The sequence below is a fragment of the Danio aesculapii genome, chromosome 13, assembly GCF_903798145.1.
Source record: "Danio aesculapii chromosome 13, fDanAes4.1, whole genome shotgun sequence".
Classification (NCBI taxonomy): domain Eukaryota; kingdom Metazoa; phylum Chordata; class Actinopteri; order Cypriniformes; family Danionidae; genus Danio; species Danio aesculapii.
Window position 1 is genome coordinate 23,243,016 of NC_079447.1, and position 17,349 is coordinate 23,260,364.

The 17,349-nt window shown below is 36.1% G+C and overlaps 1 protein-coding gene across 1 annotated transcript in view; it reads right to left on the reverse strand.

Annotated features, from left to right (window-relative positions):
* The window catches only part of spock2 (SPARC (osteonectin), cwcv and kazal like domains proteoglycan 2), a 65,544-nt gene that overhangs the window by 15,453 nt on the left and 32,742 nt on the right, over nt 1-17,349 (reverse strand). Inside the window, exons 3-7 of the mRNA XM_056471003.1 lie at nt 11,804-11,918; nt 9,463-9,571; nt 7,711-7,825; nt 3,899-4,018; nt 1,790-2,008 (exon numbers count right to left, since the gene is read on the reverse strand). Coding sequence (XP_056326978.1) covers nt 1,790-2,008; nt 3,899-4,018; nt 7,711-7,825; nt 9,463-9,571; nt 11,804-11,918 — 678 coding nt within the window. The remainder of the gene's footprint in view (nt 1-1,789; nt 2,009-3,898; nt 4,019-7,710; nt 7,826-9,462; nt 9,572-11,803; nt 11,919-17,349) is intronic.

Below are 17,349 nucleotides of genomic sequence, written 5' to 3' on the forward strand. Positions count from 1 at the left end.
GCCAGTCCAGTGAATGTTGATATAAAATAAATGCTCATTTTCTGGGCTTTTGTAATGGAAACTAAACATGCGCCCTTCAATCCAATTCAAACATGATTTTGGATTTGAAAGGCCAACTCTCTGAAGCAGTGTTGAACAGGCTCAAACACTGAGGATTGCTGGCACTGACGTTCGGCCATGTGTCCTCCTTCTGTCATGCTGATAATACCAAGCAGAGCAAACTGTTGACCGTGGCGCTGACCAGCAGGGTGCAGGGCACAAATGTGCAATGATGACTTTGGTTAGAGCTGATTCAAAAGTAGGCCTTTCACAATTATTGATTAATTGTCTTATCGTGGTGATTTAATCTAATCGCAGTTATGTGAGATGACCTGATTTTTGAGCCATGTAGATTTAAAATAAGTGTAATCATGCACATAAACAATAGGCTAATTAGTATTTATATTATATTATATTATATTATATTATATTATATTATATTATATTATATTATATTATATTATATTATATTATATTATATTATTAATCAGGGGTCGCCACAGCGGAACTTATCCAGCACATGTTTTACACATCGGATGCTCTTCCAGCTGCAACCCATCACTGGGAAACACCCTTATACACTCATTCACACACATACACTATGGACAATTTAGCTTACCCAAATTCACCTATACCACATGTCTTTGGACTGTGGGAGAAACCGGAGCACCAGGAGGAAATCCAAACGAGCACAGGAAGAACATGCAAACTCCACACAGAAATGCCAACTGACCCAGCCAGGGCTCGAATCAGTATTATATTATATTATATTATATTATATTATATTATATTATATTATATTATATTATATTATATTATATTATATTATATTATATTATATTATAAGTTGACAAAAAGGAAAAAAAACTTTAAAATAATAATAATAATAATAATAATAAAATAGTATTAAAGAAAATTGTATAGGCTTGTTCAGTTATTTTACTAAGTAAAACATCAAACGAAATAAATACTTCAAGTGAAGTATGAGTTTGTGTCAGGTTTTAATAAAAATAATTACACATTCTTGGGGAATCTCCTTATCCACCACCAGTGTGACTCCACAGCAGCTATATTGCACCAGACTGCAAACCACACACCAGCTGATTGGTGGAGAGGAGTAATGAAGCTAATTATGATATGGGGGTGGTTAGGAGGCCATGATGGACAGAGGCCAGTCTGCAAACTTGGCCAGCGTGCTGGGGTTAAATCCCTACTCTTTTTTTGAAGGACATCCTGGGATTTTTAACAACCACAGAAAGTCATGACCTCAGTAAAATGTCTCATCCAAAAGACGACGCTCACTGACAGTATAGTGTCCCCTTCACTATACTGGGGCTTTAGGACCCGCACAGACTGCAGGTTGAGCGCCCCTGCTGGTCTCATTAACACCGAGTTGCAGAGATCTAGCTGCCTACATTATGAGTCAAAAGTTGGTTAAGCCATATTTTTTAAAGCAGCCCAACAAAGGAACAATCTATTAAAAAATACAACAATTAAAATTTTTAAATGTACTAAACTTTACTAAATATATATATTTTTACAAAATTTTAAATACTTAAAAATAGTACATTCATAAAGATTCGTTTAAGGTTAGGTTGAAAGCTAGATTTAGGTTTATTAATGTTAGAAAATATTGTTGTCTATATTATTGTCATTATGAAAACAATAGGCTAGTCCCCCCAAAATGTGCACATGTATTATATTCAATTATGTTATCAGAAAAGTTATAAGGCACCATTCTAAGACTTACTTTCTCTCCAAAAGCAGAGGCACCATTCAGCTGTGGACACTTTGCCATCGCGGTAAGAGTCACAGGAGTTGAAGAAGGGCCGTATGCACACTTCATACTTGTCCAGATTAATGGCAGCCAGTTCAGCTTGATCCAGATACAGGTCACTGTTTGTGTCCAGCTTGGAAAACATCCAGCCAATAGAGTCCTTACAGGTCGCAACAAGAGTCCGGTCCACAACTGTGCACAAAAAAAATCAAGCAGTCCATTTTAATAGAGAAATATACCCAGAAATAATAATAATAATAATAATAATAACAATAATAATAATAATAATAATAATAATAATATAATGTTTTATTTATAGTGCTTTTCAAACACCCAAGAACATTTTATGTAAAGTAAACAGAACCAGAAATCAGAAAAATATAAGACTACATAAAGAGTAAGCAACACAAACAAATAATCAGTGGACAGAGATACAATAACCCATTCTAATGAGCTTTCTAAACTAGTTTTTCAAAAGCCATCGCTTCCAGAACAGCTGATTGCATCAGATTAGCTGTAAAAAATGCAATCAACGTTGTTGTACAAGAAAAACCGCTGTTCAATTTCGCTGATAAGATAATAAATCACTCTAATGAAAGCCATGGGCCAAAAAAAAAAACATTTCATGAGTTTTTTTTTCCTAAACAAACTGTAAGTGAGGTGAAAATCATATACAGCCCTGGAAAAATTTAGAGATCGCTACAGAGTTATGAATTGTTCTTTAATAGGTATAATAGAAATAGAAATAATGTGGAACAGGCCATTTTTTTATACTATTAAATGTACATATTACATTTCAGTAGGTGTAATGCTTAAACATTCAATTGCATTTTCCAATTCAGCAAAACTGCTTGTTTGAGAGGACAAAATGCTGCAGGTGCTGTTTGCCCATCAGGATAGCACATGATTCAAACATAATACAGTACCTCTGAATGTGCTGGTGCTCATGAAAATTTTATGCCGCAGTTTTATCACTGCCTATTAGCACAGGACCACGTTTAAAAACACAATCATTTTGCAGCACTCTCTCTGTGTCATTCAACATGACAGGATATGCAAACGATTAAACATAAAACAATTAAGTTGTCCCAAAAAAGTTTTTAAAAAGTAATTGTTTGAGTGTATTTTTTTATTGAATTTTCCATTAATTGTATTTTATTAATTTCTACCCCAACCCTCACATTAATGTAAAAATATAAATTATTGTTGTAAATTTGCTAGACTGATGTGTGTATCCACAGCTGTATGTCATATCACCCTCTTTACATACCTCACATGCATACTATTTCAAAATGTATATATTATATGTACATAAGCTAAATGTACGAGTTGGGTTAGATGATATGGAAATTAATGATAGACCATTAATCAGATAATTAGGACAATACAAAACACAACAAAAACACTGAGTACAAATTCATTCTTTTTTTCCTCTGCATCTGCTGTATATGGTTTTTGCATGCACCTAAAAGTTAAAGAGTAAGTTCACCCGAAAATGCAAGTTCTGTCATTAATTACTCACCGTCGTGTGATTTTCATGTCATTATCAGAACATAAATTAAGATATTTTAGTTCTGAGAACTGAACTTCCTCATCCTCAATAGCAACATTCACAAGACATTCAGAGTCCATGAAAGGAACCATAAACACTGTCAAAACATCTGACTGACTGACCGATCAACTGACCCACCCTCCTCCTTCCCTAGTGTTTTCAAAAGCACAGATTGACCCAAAACATTTTCAGAATGAGCCAAAGTTGCAACCCGTGTATCCCACCATTACTTTGAACATCTCTGGATCTCTTGAAGAGCTCTCAGATTTCATATAAAACATCTTAAGTTGTGTTCTAACGGTGAATGAACGTCTCAGTGGTTTGGAACGATTAATAATATAATTTTTTGGGTGAATTAATCCTTTAATGACATCCATGCTTAATCGACCACCATTAATGTGTATCAATTCAAAGGCCTATCGACAATTAAAATATAATTGATTAATCATTGCCCTCTCTACTGTCTACAGAAGCATGCTGTAATATTTCCTCATTTGAAAGCACAGGCTGAATCGAAGTTGGAGCCTCACTTGATGCAGAACTGACTGCAGGACTGCCTGTGCTGTTCTGCTTGCCGTTGCCTTGGAGCAGTTGAAACCAATCCCGCAGGCGATCGCCCAGATCTGCCAGGTCCTGCCCTGTGCAACTCTCTGTGGACAGAAGAGAAGAGAGACGTACACAGTCAAAGGAGATAACAGAGTGTTGGCAGACGCCGCTATTAAAGAGTGAAGCAGCAATCGTCCTGCTTTTGCCCTTCTGATTTTGACAAGAAAAGCCCACAGAGACTGCAGACATAAATCAGACATAATCAAAGTCAGCAGAAATTCACAAAACCAGCAGCAGAGAGAGAAAGAGAGCAGCAAAGTCTGTTGATAAATCAATAAAGCCTTTGTTAGAGCGAGAGCTGCAGATGCTCAGGGGATGTGAAAGAGACAAACGGCATCTGAAGACATCGCAGAATAAAACCATTCATTATGATCATCACAATGCGATCGTATAAATTTAAAAGCTGGCCCATATGCTGTGCTTCGTTCAATACTTGAGGTGTTGTTTTATTAAAGAATCTTGAAGGAATAGTTCATGGAAAGATTTTATTTTGTTATCTTATATGTAAAACTTTATGACGCAAAGGGATAGATCACCCAAAACTGAAAATAAACTGACAATTCTGTCATAGTTTAGTTACTATCAAGTAATTTTAAACCTTTACCTTAAGTTCTTCACAAAAGAACATATTTTGTTATCTATAATCATAATCTATAATGTAAAACATACCATGGAAGCCAGTGGGTACCAGTTTACAACATTCTTCAAATTATCTTCTTTTTTGTTTATCAGAGGATAGAAACATAAACAGATTAGGAGGGTGAGGAGGTTTTCAGCAAAAAAAAAAAAGTATTATTTTTAAGATCACTCTTGTCCACACAAAAGTGTATCCCAATAACATTGATTTGACGGACAAATAAAATTGAAAGTGTTTCACTGAAAATTAAGAGCTTGATTCACAAACATTAAGCTTTGATCCAAACACAAAGCTTTAGCCACATCTTAAGTCCTGTCTTAAAGCAGTGGTTCCCAATTCCAGTCCTCCAAAAAAATTAAAAAATCCTGGATTTCAAATAAAATTAGGCTAGGTTCACATTAAGCTACAATCAGATCAGATTTTTTGGCATAGCAGTTCACACTGTTACAAATGTGGCCAATATCAGATTTCCAGTGTGAACAGATCATCTCCCTAAACTGACCCGTATGCGCATAAGTACAACTATACACAACACAAAATGTCTAATTATGCACACAATGTGTGTACTGTATAGAATAAAGCCCGTTGTCAGATTATGTTTAATATGATTATTAATTTTTTCTACAGACAACAGCTGTGTTTTTATAAACTGTAAATGGTTGTTTTTCTAGTATGTATGTTTCTAGTACTAATGTGCATTTTAGTGTTTAAAACCTAAAATACGTGTTTTGTGATGATCTGTTATTAAAGAGAAGCGGGGTGCGTCTCTCACTGAACACCAGTGTGTAGTGAACTCATCAAGGGTTAATGAGCAGACGCAGATTGAACTGCGAAGGTAGGGATCATGTCTGGTGTTAAAATGATATTGTTTGCAGAGTCTGATAACCTGTTAATTAATGTTAATTTGTTATAAACAGTATAGGCTGTATCCAGTCAAAACTGACCAAAGTGAAACTGAAACGTTGCCTACCAGCATATTGAAGGATTTTGTCTTTTTGTCTTTACAAAGAGAATTAACCAGATGCGTTTTGTTTTGTTAATGTATTAACTTTGTTAACTATGTCATGTAGACCTATGTATTTTATTCTTTTTATATATGCAATTTTATTAAGGTGGTATTTTTAACAAACAATCCTTTTTTTGGTTACAGGTTATGGTTAATGTTTGGTTAACGAGCGCCAGCTGTCATTCAAAAAATATTTAAAATAACCAATCTTAAACTTTTGGGGTAAAGTATTTGCCCTTTATGCTGTTCTGCTATGCCACTGAGTTTGCAGCACTAACTAGTACAGAATAATTAAGTGTGTCTATTGAATTCATATGAATTCCTTTAACCGTTCACACTGATTCAGATTACAAAACATCAGATCTGTGTCTGATTTAATACCACACATGAAAGTGCCAGAAATCAGAATTGAAAAGATCAGATTCCATGCGGTTTAGGCTGTTCACACTGTCATGACAAAATTTGAGTCACATGTGGACAAAAAAAAATAAATAAAAAAATCGCCTGCAGTGTGAACATAGCCTTAGTCTCTTTAACCCATTTTGTGATTGAAATGCTGTGATTGATTCAAGGAGATACAAAGATAAACACAGAGAACAAAGAGCACTAGTAATGTAAATTTAATGTCATTTAAATTTATATGAAATCTCAGAAGATAATATCGAAAAGGCTATCTAGATTAATTGTTTCTGATTGGTCACATTCCAAGCTACTGCAGGATAACAACAGCTGAAACTAATAACACAGGCTGGGTACTTTCAATCATCTTGACAATTAGTGAATACATTCTGCCAACCGGATTTCACCAAGTAGGACATGTTCCTGGATAAACATCTGTGTTGATCCTGGAACAACATTCCAATCAGCCAATCAGAATTAAGGTATATTATTTATGTTAAATTTAGGCTTACGGTTAGGTTTATGCCCTTCTACATGATTCATATCCAGCTATTATTCCCCTCTGATTTTGGGAATAATTTACAGTTGTGGTTGGGTTTAGGGGTGGGGAATAGATATGGATTACCTTTTTGAACAAAAATGATGTTCCAGAATCAACATAGATGTTAATCCAGAATCGCATCGTACTTGGTAAAATCATGACGTGCGAATATATTCACTTCCATTTACATACATCTACATTAAAATGTATATGCTTATCTGTCACTTGTTTGTGTGACTGAATAATGTGTAGGTTAGTGTATACTCCATTCTGCCTTTTTCATTTCTTTCAGTTTTGTGTTTAATTAAAATAGTAATAAACTATTACAGCTTGGAGCAATGTGTATAATTTTTACATTTTGTGGCAAGTACAGTAGAAGTAATAAGCAGGATAAAGTACATCCTGGTGGTTGTTGTAGCAAAATAAAGCCCTTCAGTCTTATACAACAGCCCTTGGCTTCACTTTGGGCTGCGAATAAACATGTCAAGCTTTATTCTGCGATAACAAACTCCCGGATATTATTTATCCCTTACTTATTAATTAAAAACGCACAGTTTATTCACTGTGCTTAGTATATTGCAGAGGTTATTATCCTCTCTCATCAACACTTTTATGGGATTGCGCTCTTATGCTAATTTTCCCCGTTTAGTAAACCAATCCCAAAGTCATGCAGGTGTGGAATGGGATGAGTAAACATTTTGGCTGAACCAAAGACCATAGAATCACCAAGAGGCGACACTCTAGTGCGATTTGGGAAACAGCCACTAGATGGTGCGGCAGCCATTTTGGAATGAAAGTTCCAATAGAACAACAGCATATTATAAGTCTGTAAAATAAACTATTAAAAGTGCTGATGATTGTGATAGTAAGTGTTGTATTGTCGTCTTTCAGGTTGTATCTCAGCTTTAATGCGCTTTTTAAATAAATAAATAAAAAACAAAGCAGCTGCTTGCCATCCTGACAGGAATAAGATCCAATGAACAGCCAATCGCTTTCAATCCAAAATGGCGGAATCCAGGGCTGTTGCTGGACGCTGCTGTTGCAATGGAACATTCTATTGAGTGTCGCCTCTTGGTCATTCTAAGCTCTTTGGCTGAACTATCCCTTTAACATGTTTTGCATAACCAAATGGAAGAGCATGTCAGGTAAATACCATGTTTGCCGTCCGCATCTGTAGCAGGAGCCATGGTGGCGGTACATGGACAAAGACCAGCACATCTCACTTTCAGCTCCTTTCCTGCAAGACAAGCCTGCTGCTCCAGTTTACACTGAATCACAGGTGCAAAACACACAGAGAAAACACAAAGAATATGAATAAGCAGAGGCGCCATCACACTGTCCACTGTCACATGCTGCACTTCAGCGACATGAATTGCGAGCCAAGACAGAGCACAATTATTTCTACAGATGACTGAAAAATCACTGGTTCAGACAAGACATCTCCATTAAAGGAAGCTGATTTCAACCTTCATTTCTTCCATCACAAGGTCAGAAATAGATATAATGGAGATAATACATAATTCAAAAGAACGGCTCTTTTATCCCCCCAAGTATCCAGAATCCTCTCAGACAATTCTTCTTTTAGGACGTCAAGGGCCAGAATACTAAGATATAATCAAGACTGTTAACCATATTGTGCGAGCAGATTGATCCATGAGTCATGATGAAAATAATATAGGATTACAAAAGTGTGTCCTATTAATGGCACAGCATAACAAGAATTGAAATAGCATCATGATGTGTTCATTGATCAAAACCATGAAATGTTGAAGGGTATTGAAACAATTATGGATGTTCTCTTGGGGTTTGTTGACAGAATTTATTCAAATATTTCTACCAGGTCAGATATAAAATTATTGTGATGTTAATATAGTCATTTTTAAACAATATCTATCATTAGTTCAGTGTTGGTTTAATTAGCTGCTAACTGCTAATTTAGCTTTAGCAGTGTTAGCTTTTTTGCTCATTCATTCATTTCCTTTCGGCTTAGTCCCTTATTTATCACGGGTCACCACAGCGGAATGAACTGCTAACTATCCTGCATATGTTTCACGCCGCTTCAAGGCGTAACCCAATGCTGGGAAACACCCATATACTCTCGCATTCACTCACGCTCATACACTATGGCCAATTTAGTTTCAATTTAGAAACCGGAAGACCTGGGGGAAACCCATGGGGAGAACATGCAAACTCCACACAAAAATGCCAACTGACCCAGTTGGGACTCGAATCAGTGACCTTCTTGCTATGAGGAGACAGTGCTAACCACTGAGTCCCTGTGCCGCCAACTTTTTTGTTTCCTTTTTAAATTAAATGGTGATTATTTCGAATGACTTTTAAAAAACAAATACACACACACACATGCAAAAATGACGTACTAAATTAACTGTCCTTGCCTTTCATGTAATACATCTTGTTTGCCTTTTATAACTATTGTGTGCTTTTGGGGAAACAGGTCTGGAGGCATTCATGAGGAAACTTGCTCTGAGGCAAATTTCTAACTGAGCTAAATGAATCCAGATGGGACGTTTAACAAAAGTGAAGAAAGATATATGCAGGATTCAAAAGCTTAACAAATATTAAGTATCGGCTGTAACAGAAATTCATCATCATTTAGATAAATGCAGAATGCAAACGTTAAAACAATATAAAACAACATTAATCAGCATCTGATGTCATCAAAAATAGTCTAATTTTAAGATATAACAGAGCAAAACAGATTTAGATACAGCACAAAAAAATCTAATGTCAGAAAAAGTGTGAACAAGCACAAAAATGCAATGAATCAAATTGTCCTAAAATAAGCAGATCTGCAGAGAAATTGATCATACCTACTGCATGATCAATTTTTCTGCAGTTTTTCATATTTTAGTACAGCTAGAGGGCTGAATGCGGTGTGAAGTACCTGAGAGGCGTAGTTGTGTCCATCAGAGCCACAAACTGGACCAGAGGACGACACTGGACAAGGCTTACAGTTACTCTCCTGCTGCTGTCTGATGACCTGCTGCTTCAACCTAAACCACATTGCTCAATATTAACATCAGTCATCAATGCCCAATATAAACTTGAACATTTGCTGTCTAAATACAGATTGATAATTAATCATTGTTTTTATTATTATTTTTTGGGTTTTTAAACTTCAATGGATAGAACATTGTAGAGTATTAACAGAAAACCATTGGGAGGAAAGAGAGGGGAAGGATTGACAAAAGACCTCAAGCCAGGAATCAAACTCAGGTCACTGTGAGAACCTCACTGCTCAATGGCAACGCAATGGCAACTTGATCTGTGTGGTTTACTACTAATTTATAGGTTTACCAATTTATGTTTGCGCATCTTAGAGCTCATAGTTTTTGATTGAATCAATTGAGCCTATGATTCAATTATCCATTCATTGATTATAGCCTTATATGTTTGAATAAATTGTTTGAGTAAATGGTTCAATGAATCTCTCACAATCTCCATCAAACTAATCCTTGCAGATCGCTGGAGAACTACACACACACCACACTAAAGAACTGCAACTCCCAGCATGCACCTTGCACACACCGGTTCCTGTTTCCCGCTGATTGCAAACACACAACAGCTGAAGCTAATCATGCACTGATTTAAGGACTATATAAATAGCGCACACACATACACACATGGGCTGAGTCTTGTTTATCGGTTTAGCGTACATTACGACGTGTGTCTCTTGCCTTGCCATGTTTGATCTCTGCCTTGTCTGTTTGTTCACACTGTCTGCCGCTGGTACTGACCATTCGCCTGTTCTTTGACCACGATTCTGGATTCTCTATATGTATCTGTTTGACCCTGTTGACCGTTGCCTGCCTGACCATTCTTATAATAAACCTGCATTTGGAACCTCAACTCCATTGTCAGTGTCCCTCACATAACAGAATCCCTATTAAAACAAAAATTCACCGGTGAATTTAGTATCAATTTAATGAATCCACACTAAAAATATTGTAAAATCCCCCATATCATATATATTTTTTGTCTGTATCACACACTTGCACCTCTCAAGTGAGCAAACATTTTAACATTCCAAAACACTGGTGGAAATAAAGGGGTCATTTAATTTAATTTTGATTTAATTTTTCGTAATATCCACTAATAATGTTGCTTTTTCACCAATACAGTCCTAATGTATTTTTTATTCTGCTTCCTGTTGATGTGGCTTTAAAGCCTGGTTTCACAAAGTTTAGAGTAAACCAAAGATTACGCCATATGAATTCAATTATGAAATTTAAAGGAGCCCTATAATGAAAATCTAGGTACACCAAGGCATAGTAGAATAATAAAAGACACCACTGTTTCCTTGTTCTCATTAAAATATGTATGTTTAGTTATATCTTTTGTTAATTTATCGTGTTTATTGTGAAATTTGATACGTATTCAAACACGCTGAATCATGTCAAATCACTCAGCTCAACTGTCATACAGTATGTTCATGCAGAGGTTGATATTCCAGACATCTGTATCACTCACTTTTGTCAAGTTTAATTAAGATTAAGCATATATCCACAACAGATCTGGTGAGAAAAATAGGTTAATGTTTCTCTGATTGGGTTTATATTTGTCCGTGTTCAGCATACATCATGCTGTGTGTTTGTGTGTATGTAGGAGTGGCACGTTAGAGCCGAGCTCATTAATAGTCATGACACGGGCCATATATGGTCAATCATGGACCTTCTGATTCTATGGGTATTTTATGGAGTAATACATGAGCTTATTAACCTGTTTCTGGAGATTTTTTTAATTTACCGAAGCTATAAACCTACCAATGTAGATGTCAGAGAACAATTTAACTTATTAAAACTAATGCAGTATTTGGCACCTTTAAATAATAAAAAAGTGCCTTAGAAAAAATCATTACTGTTATAAATTTTGAGACAAAACAAAGGCACTGATATATTTTAAGATCAGTCAGTGCAAGTTTCTTTCAGACGACCCATTCAGATTAACATGTTAGTCTGTAACTCTGTGAAACCAGAAGTAAGACTTCTTGCTACCCTGCCATCTTTGTTCATGAGCACTCTCATTGTTTGGAGCATCTTCTGACTAAGACATTTGATTCTTGATTATATAACCCCATCGAGTAATGAAAAGCTGTTTGTATTCTGCACAATGTTGTAGCATGGCATAAAGCTTCTCTGATCCATATCCTTGAAAAAGCAAGCACAACCCAGTCATGTTTTACTGCTATGGGCATGGAAAGAGAGTGGTGTAGCTGAAGGGCTCACCTGTGCTCCAGCTTCTTACGGTTGACACACACGGCGCGCTGGTAGCCTTGAGCAACACACACTTTATGTCGGCTGCACTTCACCTTCTGGCAGGGATCTTTAGTGGTGTCAACATCTGCAAGGATGAGAGATGTACACAATAATCTGTTAAGTATTTAGCCTTTTAATAAAATAACATTAAGGGCCCTATCATACACCCGGTGCAATAAGGTGCAAGACATGTATGGTGCGATGTGTTGCTATTTTCAGCATGTTTTGCACCACGTTTTTTAAATAGCAAATCCATTTGCGCTACTTTGTGGACTCATGGGAGTTCTGGTCTATAAAGGAGGTGTGTTAAAGTGCATTGTTGGCGCGTTGCTATTTTGAGGAACTGAAATAGACAGCGCTATTGACCAACTGAAAGCAGGTCTAAAGTCCAGCGCAAAGCACATTAATTATGCGCTTATGCAGATACAAACACTTACACATTGCTTAATAAACACAGGATGTACAGCAATACACAAACATCTTTACACATAATAAATATTAAAGGATTAAAATGTTACAAAACTTATTATTTTATACATAAATATAAAAAACACTCCCACAGTCCAAAGACATGCAGTACAGGTGAATTGAATAAGCTAAATTGTCCGTAGTGTATGTGTGTGTGAATGTGTGTGCGTTTCCCAGTGATGGGTTGTGGCTGGAAGGGCATCCGCTTCGTAAATCAAATGCTGGATGAGTTGGCATTTCATTCCGCTGTGGCGACCCCGCATTAATAAAGGGACTAAGCCGAAAAGAAAATGAATGAATGAATGAATGAATAAAAAACACTACCCCCATGCCTTCTTCATCTTGGGGGGCTTTTTTCAGTTTATTCATGACAATTTGCATTTCATTCATTCATTTATTTTCTTTTCGGCTTAGTCCCTTTATTAATCTGGGGTCGCCACAGTGGAATGAACCGCTAACTTATCCAGCTCATGTTTTAACGTAGTGGATGCCCTTCCAGCTGCAACCTATCACTGGGGAACACCCATACACTCTTATTTACACACATGCACTACGGACAATTTTAGCTTACCCAATTCCCCTGTACCGCATGTCTTTGGACTTGTTGGGGGAAACCCACGCGAACGCAGGGAGAACATGCAAACTCCACACAGAAATGCCAACTGACCCAGCCGAGGCTCGAACCACTGACCTTCTTTACTGTGAGGCGACAGCACAATTTGCATTTGTATAATGTTATTATTATCAGCAGTTTTATTTATTCTATGTATATTTATATTTGTTTTAATAAAAACAAGTTTAGATTTGTCCACCTGTCAGGTTTTGAAGACGTACAGTATGCATCACCATATGGGGCATAAGAATAGGACGTGTGTTTGGATATAACTCAGTTTTTTGACCACACTTCGCTATTATTGTTCATTTATTAATTTGCTGGAAATTAGAACCAAATTTAGAAATAGTTTTTAAACAAATCTTTGCGCTTAACAAACGGAATTAAATATGTAGGCGAATGGATGTCTTCAATTGAGTGGTACAACACCGTTTCCTTTTCCACACAAGTAAAGGAGTAAAGTAAAGAGTAAAAGTAAAGAGAAAGTAAAGAGGCTGAATGGAGGAGGATCATTCTTTATCCTTGCGCTGCAGATGGTCTGTATAACTGTTTTCTCGCTAGTGAAGCATTTAGTTTTTCTACTTACAAAGTCCGCCATGTAAATAGCGATTATGCCATGGCGCGATGCAACTGACTCTTAAAGAGAATGTAAAATGAAAATCTGATTGGTTTAATGCAGGTTATGCTCAAAACACATCCATAACTCATTAGGAGAATAAGCACAACCCTATTATACCATGCACCAGGGCACAAAGCATATTTTTTTCCGTCCTTAAAATAGCAAATGTGGATTCAGACACATCCTTAATGCTTGTGCGCCATGCACTTTAGACTTTTCACCTAGATCGTTAAAATAGAGCCCCAAGTATTTTTCTAATATAGAAAGCCTTATTAGTGACACCAGTGGCTATTAAGTGAACAGCAGTCAGAAACTTCCAGAAACTGAGCATGATTCAGTTAACAGAAGAATTAATTATGATAAAATGTTCCATTGTTTAATTATAAATAAACATTTCCAGCAATATGCTAATTAACAGTCAAACACCGTCCATGCTGCTGAGAGCAATGAATATGTAAATCTGTACAGCACACTTTACTCCTGATAACAATATAAACAAGACAACAGCAATTAAAAAAACAACAGTTTACACATATATGAATATATATTTTTACATGTACAAAACATCTGCATTATCATAGCAATATGGATCTTACCAACAGCATGTTGACAAAACATGCCAAGTTTTTTGAGTGTTTGATTATTGCTAAAGGCTACAGATCTGGTTATATGAAGCTATACAGTAGTTGATCCTTGTCTTTGCATGACATACTGATGTTATTGTTTACATACAGCCTTTTCAGCATTAAGATGATAATCATTGTGTAAGAATTCATTTCATACGTGAAAGACATGCTTCTATAAGATTGCTTTTGATTTTCCTGGAAAAAATCATTCATAAACCCCACATACATTAAAAATCCATTTCAGGTGTTTATATACAAGGAATCAGGGAATCAGTTTGTATAGTATTATATAATTTGGTGACTTGTCAGATGGAGGTTTTAAGATTTACTGACTTTTTTTGCACCATTCGGCATTATAAACCTTAATATACTTATCCATGAGCAAGATAATGCAATTCCTTACAAAATGCAGTTAAAAATCCTAATGCTAGTTCTAAATTAGCATTGGAGGCTTTTGCTCAGCTGTTGAAACTTGAATCTTTTTAATCTGTTTGAATGATTTGCGGTGGTGGCAGAATCACAAAAGGCTTTAAGACACTTTTAACTCCATGTTTTTTTTTAAACATATACATAGTTGCACCGTCAAGCTGTTGTATAAACGTAATATCACTCAAATAGCAGTGCTAAATTGATTTCCAATCACAGCAGTGCTAATAATATACTGAATAGCACTGATATTGCTCATATGTACAGTATGCAACAGCACAAGGTTGATCACCAAAGCCTTACTTTATCAACAGGCTCGAGCGGATTAAAGAGAACACAAGAATGATGATGTTGCTATAGCAACAGTCCAACTCCAGAGTGAGCGCTGATTAGCTGCTCATACAAGTGGGAAAAAGAAACAAAGAACTCTCTTTGTGTCTGTCCATAATCACCATTAACTATTTCTTATGAGCAGTGGCCCTGTGAGCTTCTCTCATAAAACAAACCATGAAGGTCTCCATTCATAAGCCATGCCAATCCGGCTTCGAAAGCTAAGGAATCTCGTCCATCATCTCTCTCTGCCTTTGTTTACACACAGGGCAGAGTTTAATGTGTTCATTACTATTGCAGGGTCGGAGGAAAGAGTGACTGAGTCAATATCAAGCCATCCAGTGTCTGACTAATGCAGCTAATATACATCAGCAGCCAGAGCCACTTAAAGGCGAGTATATCGGATCAACTCACAGGGAAAGGTTTACGGAGATAAGAACGCGATACATGCTGCGTACACAGGAAGGAGAAAATTAAATAAATAAACACGCTGATTAAATAAAGACGTCTCTGTTTCTTTTAATGAACTGAAGCTTTGTATCCACTTGACGGCCTATTAATTCGAGCACAGGTTGACTCGATGACTGCTGAGATGCTCTTTTCACAGGTACACACTGATAATGTGAAAAATAAAACATCTGGTTGGATCAAATTTGTCCACACCAGCAACACTTTAATGACTTGTTGTGCATATGCATATGGTTCGCACTGGATGTATGCAGAGCATAAAGTATGATATCATGACATTGTAGATGGATTATTAGGTATATGCAGGAAGAAATGCCTTCATGCACTTTCAATATAATCAGTAAAGTTGTTTTTTGTTCTTTTGTTAAGAACAAGGGTGGCCAATTCTTTGAGAGCTGTGGCTAAGGTAAATATGCCAAATTCTGTTACATTAAAGTTGCCATGGTAAATTTCCTAATTTATTTAATATTTCAAAATAAACCGAAAACATTGCTTTAAATCATTTATCTAATGCAGTATAACTTTTTAAATGATATAATTTTGCAATAAAAACATAAACATTTATACCACAGTGGAGTTCAATGCTGAATTCTCTAGTCAAGCTTGATTTGCTCAGCAAAGTCTCTGCATTGTCGGATGACAGTATGCACATCTAAACAAAATCAGATTAATTTATACCTTTAATTGAAACATTTAATTTCAGTTAGCTTTTGACAATAAAGGAAGCAAAGGGTTACATTAAATTTGAATTGACAATCTCGAAACCATTCCCATCATTCTCCCTCGCTTCTCAGATGGGAAGGCGGGCCAAATCAAAGGTTACCATGGCCTGCGGACCCTAGTTCGGATCATCACTGGATTACGGATAATTAAATATAACTAGGATTAGAGCAGTGAGAAAACAGCAGTTAAGAAAGCATCTCATGTATGTATGTATGTATGTATGTATGTATGTATGTATGTATGTATGTATGTATGTATGTATGTATCAGAAATAAAGGTACGAGAATTGTCACTGTGGCAAAAAAAGGTACATGTTTGAATCTAATGAGTTCACATTTGCACCTAAAAAGTACAAAAGTGTATCCTTTAAGGTACTGTACACCAATGTGGAACTGTTGCTCTACAGCTTTTGCCACTTTATTTCTGAGAGGGTACATATTCAAACATCCACAGCTAATTAAATACGTAGGGTTGAAGTCAGAATTATTGACCCTTAAAATGGTTTTTAAAATATTAAAACTGCTTTTACTCTAGCTGAAATAAAACAAATAAGACTTCTCCAGAAGAAAAAATATTATTAGATATACTGTAAAAAATTCTTTGCTCTGTTAAACATCATTTGGGAAATATTTAAAAAAGAAGAAAAAAAACAAAGTGGGGCTAATAATTCTGACTTCACCTGTACGTACATACACTACCTGACAAACGCCTTGTCGCCTATCCAAGTTATAAGAACAGCAAATAATAACTTGACTGCTAGTTGTTCATTTGGCACCAGAAGTGGCTTATATGAAAGTCAAAGAACTCTAGATTACGCTTATTTTACCAAAATAAAATATGATCATGCCTTGATTTTTAATTATTTAATTAGGACAGTAAGGTCTGACTTGCTCAGACCAAAAGTCCTTGTTACTTAACAGAAATAATGTACAATACAGAATGTAAAGTCATGGTGCAGTGGAAAAAGAATTAATATTGTGTATGACTCCCATGAGCTTGGGCGACTGCATCCATACATCTCTGCAATGACTCAAATAACTTAATAAAGTCATCTGGAATAGCAAAAAAGTGTTCTTGCAGGACTCCCAGAGTTCATCAAGATTCTTTGGATTCATCTTCAATGCCTCCTCCTTCATCTTACTCCAGACAAGCTCAATAATGTTCATGTCTGGTGACTGGGCTGGCCAATCCTGGAACCCCTTGACCTTTATTGCTTGCAGGAGCTGAAATGTATGAAGTATGA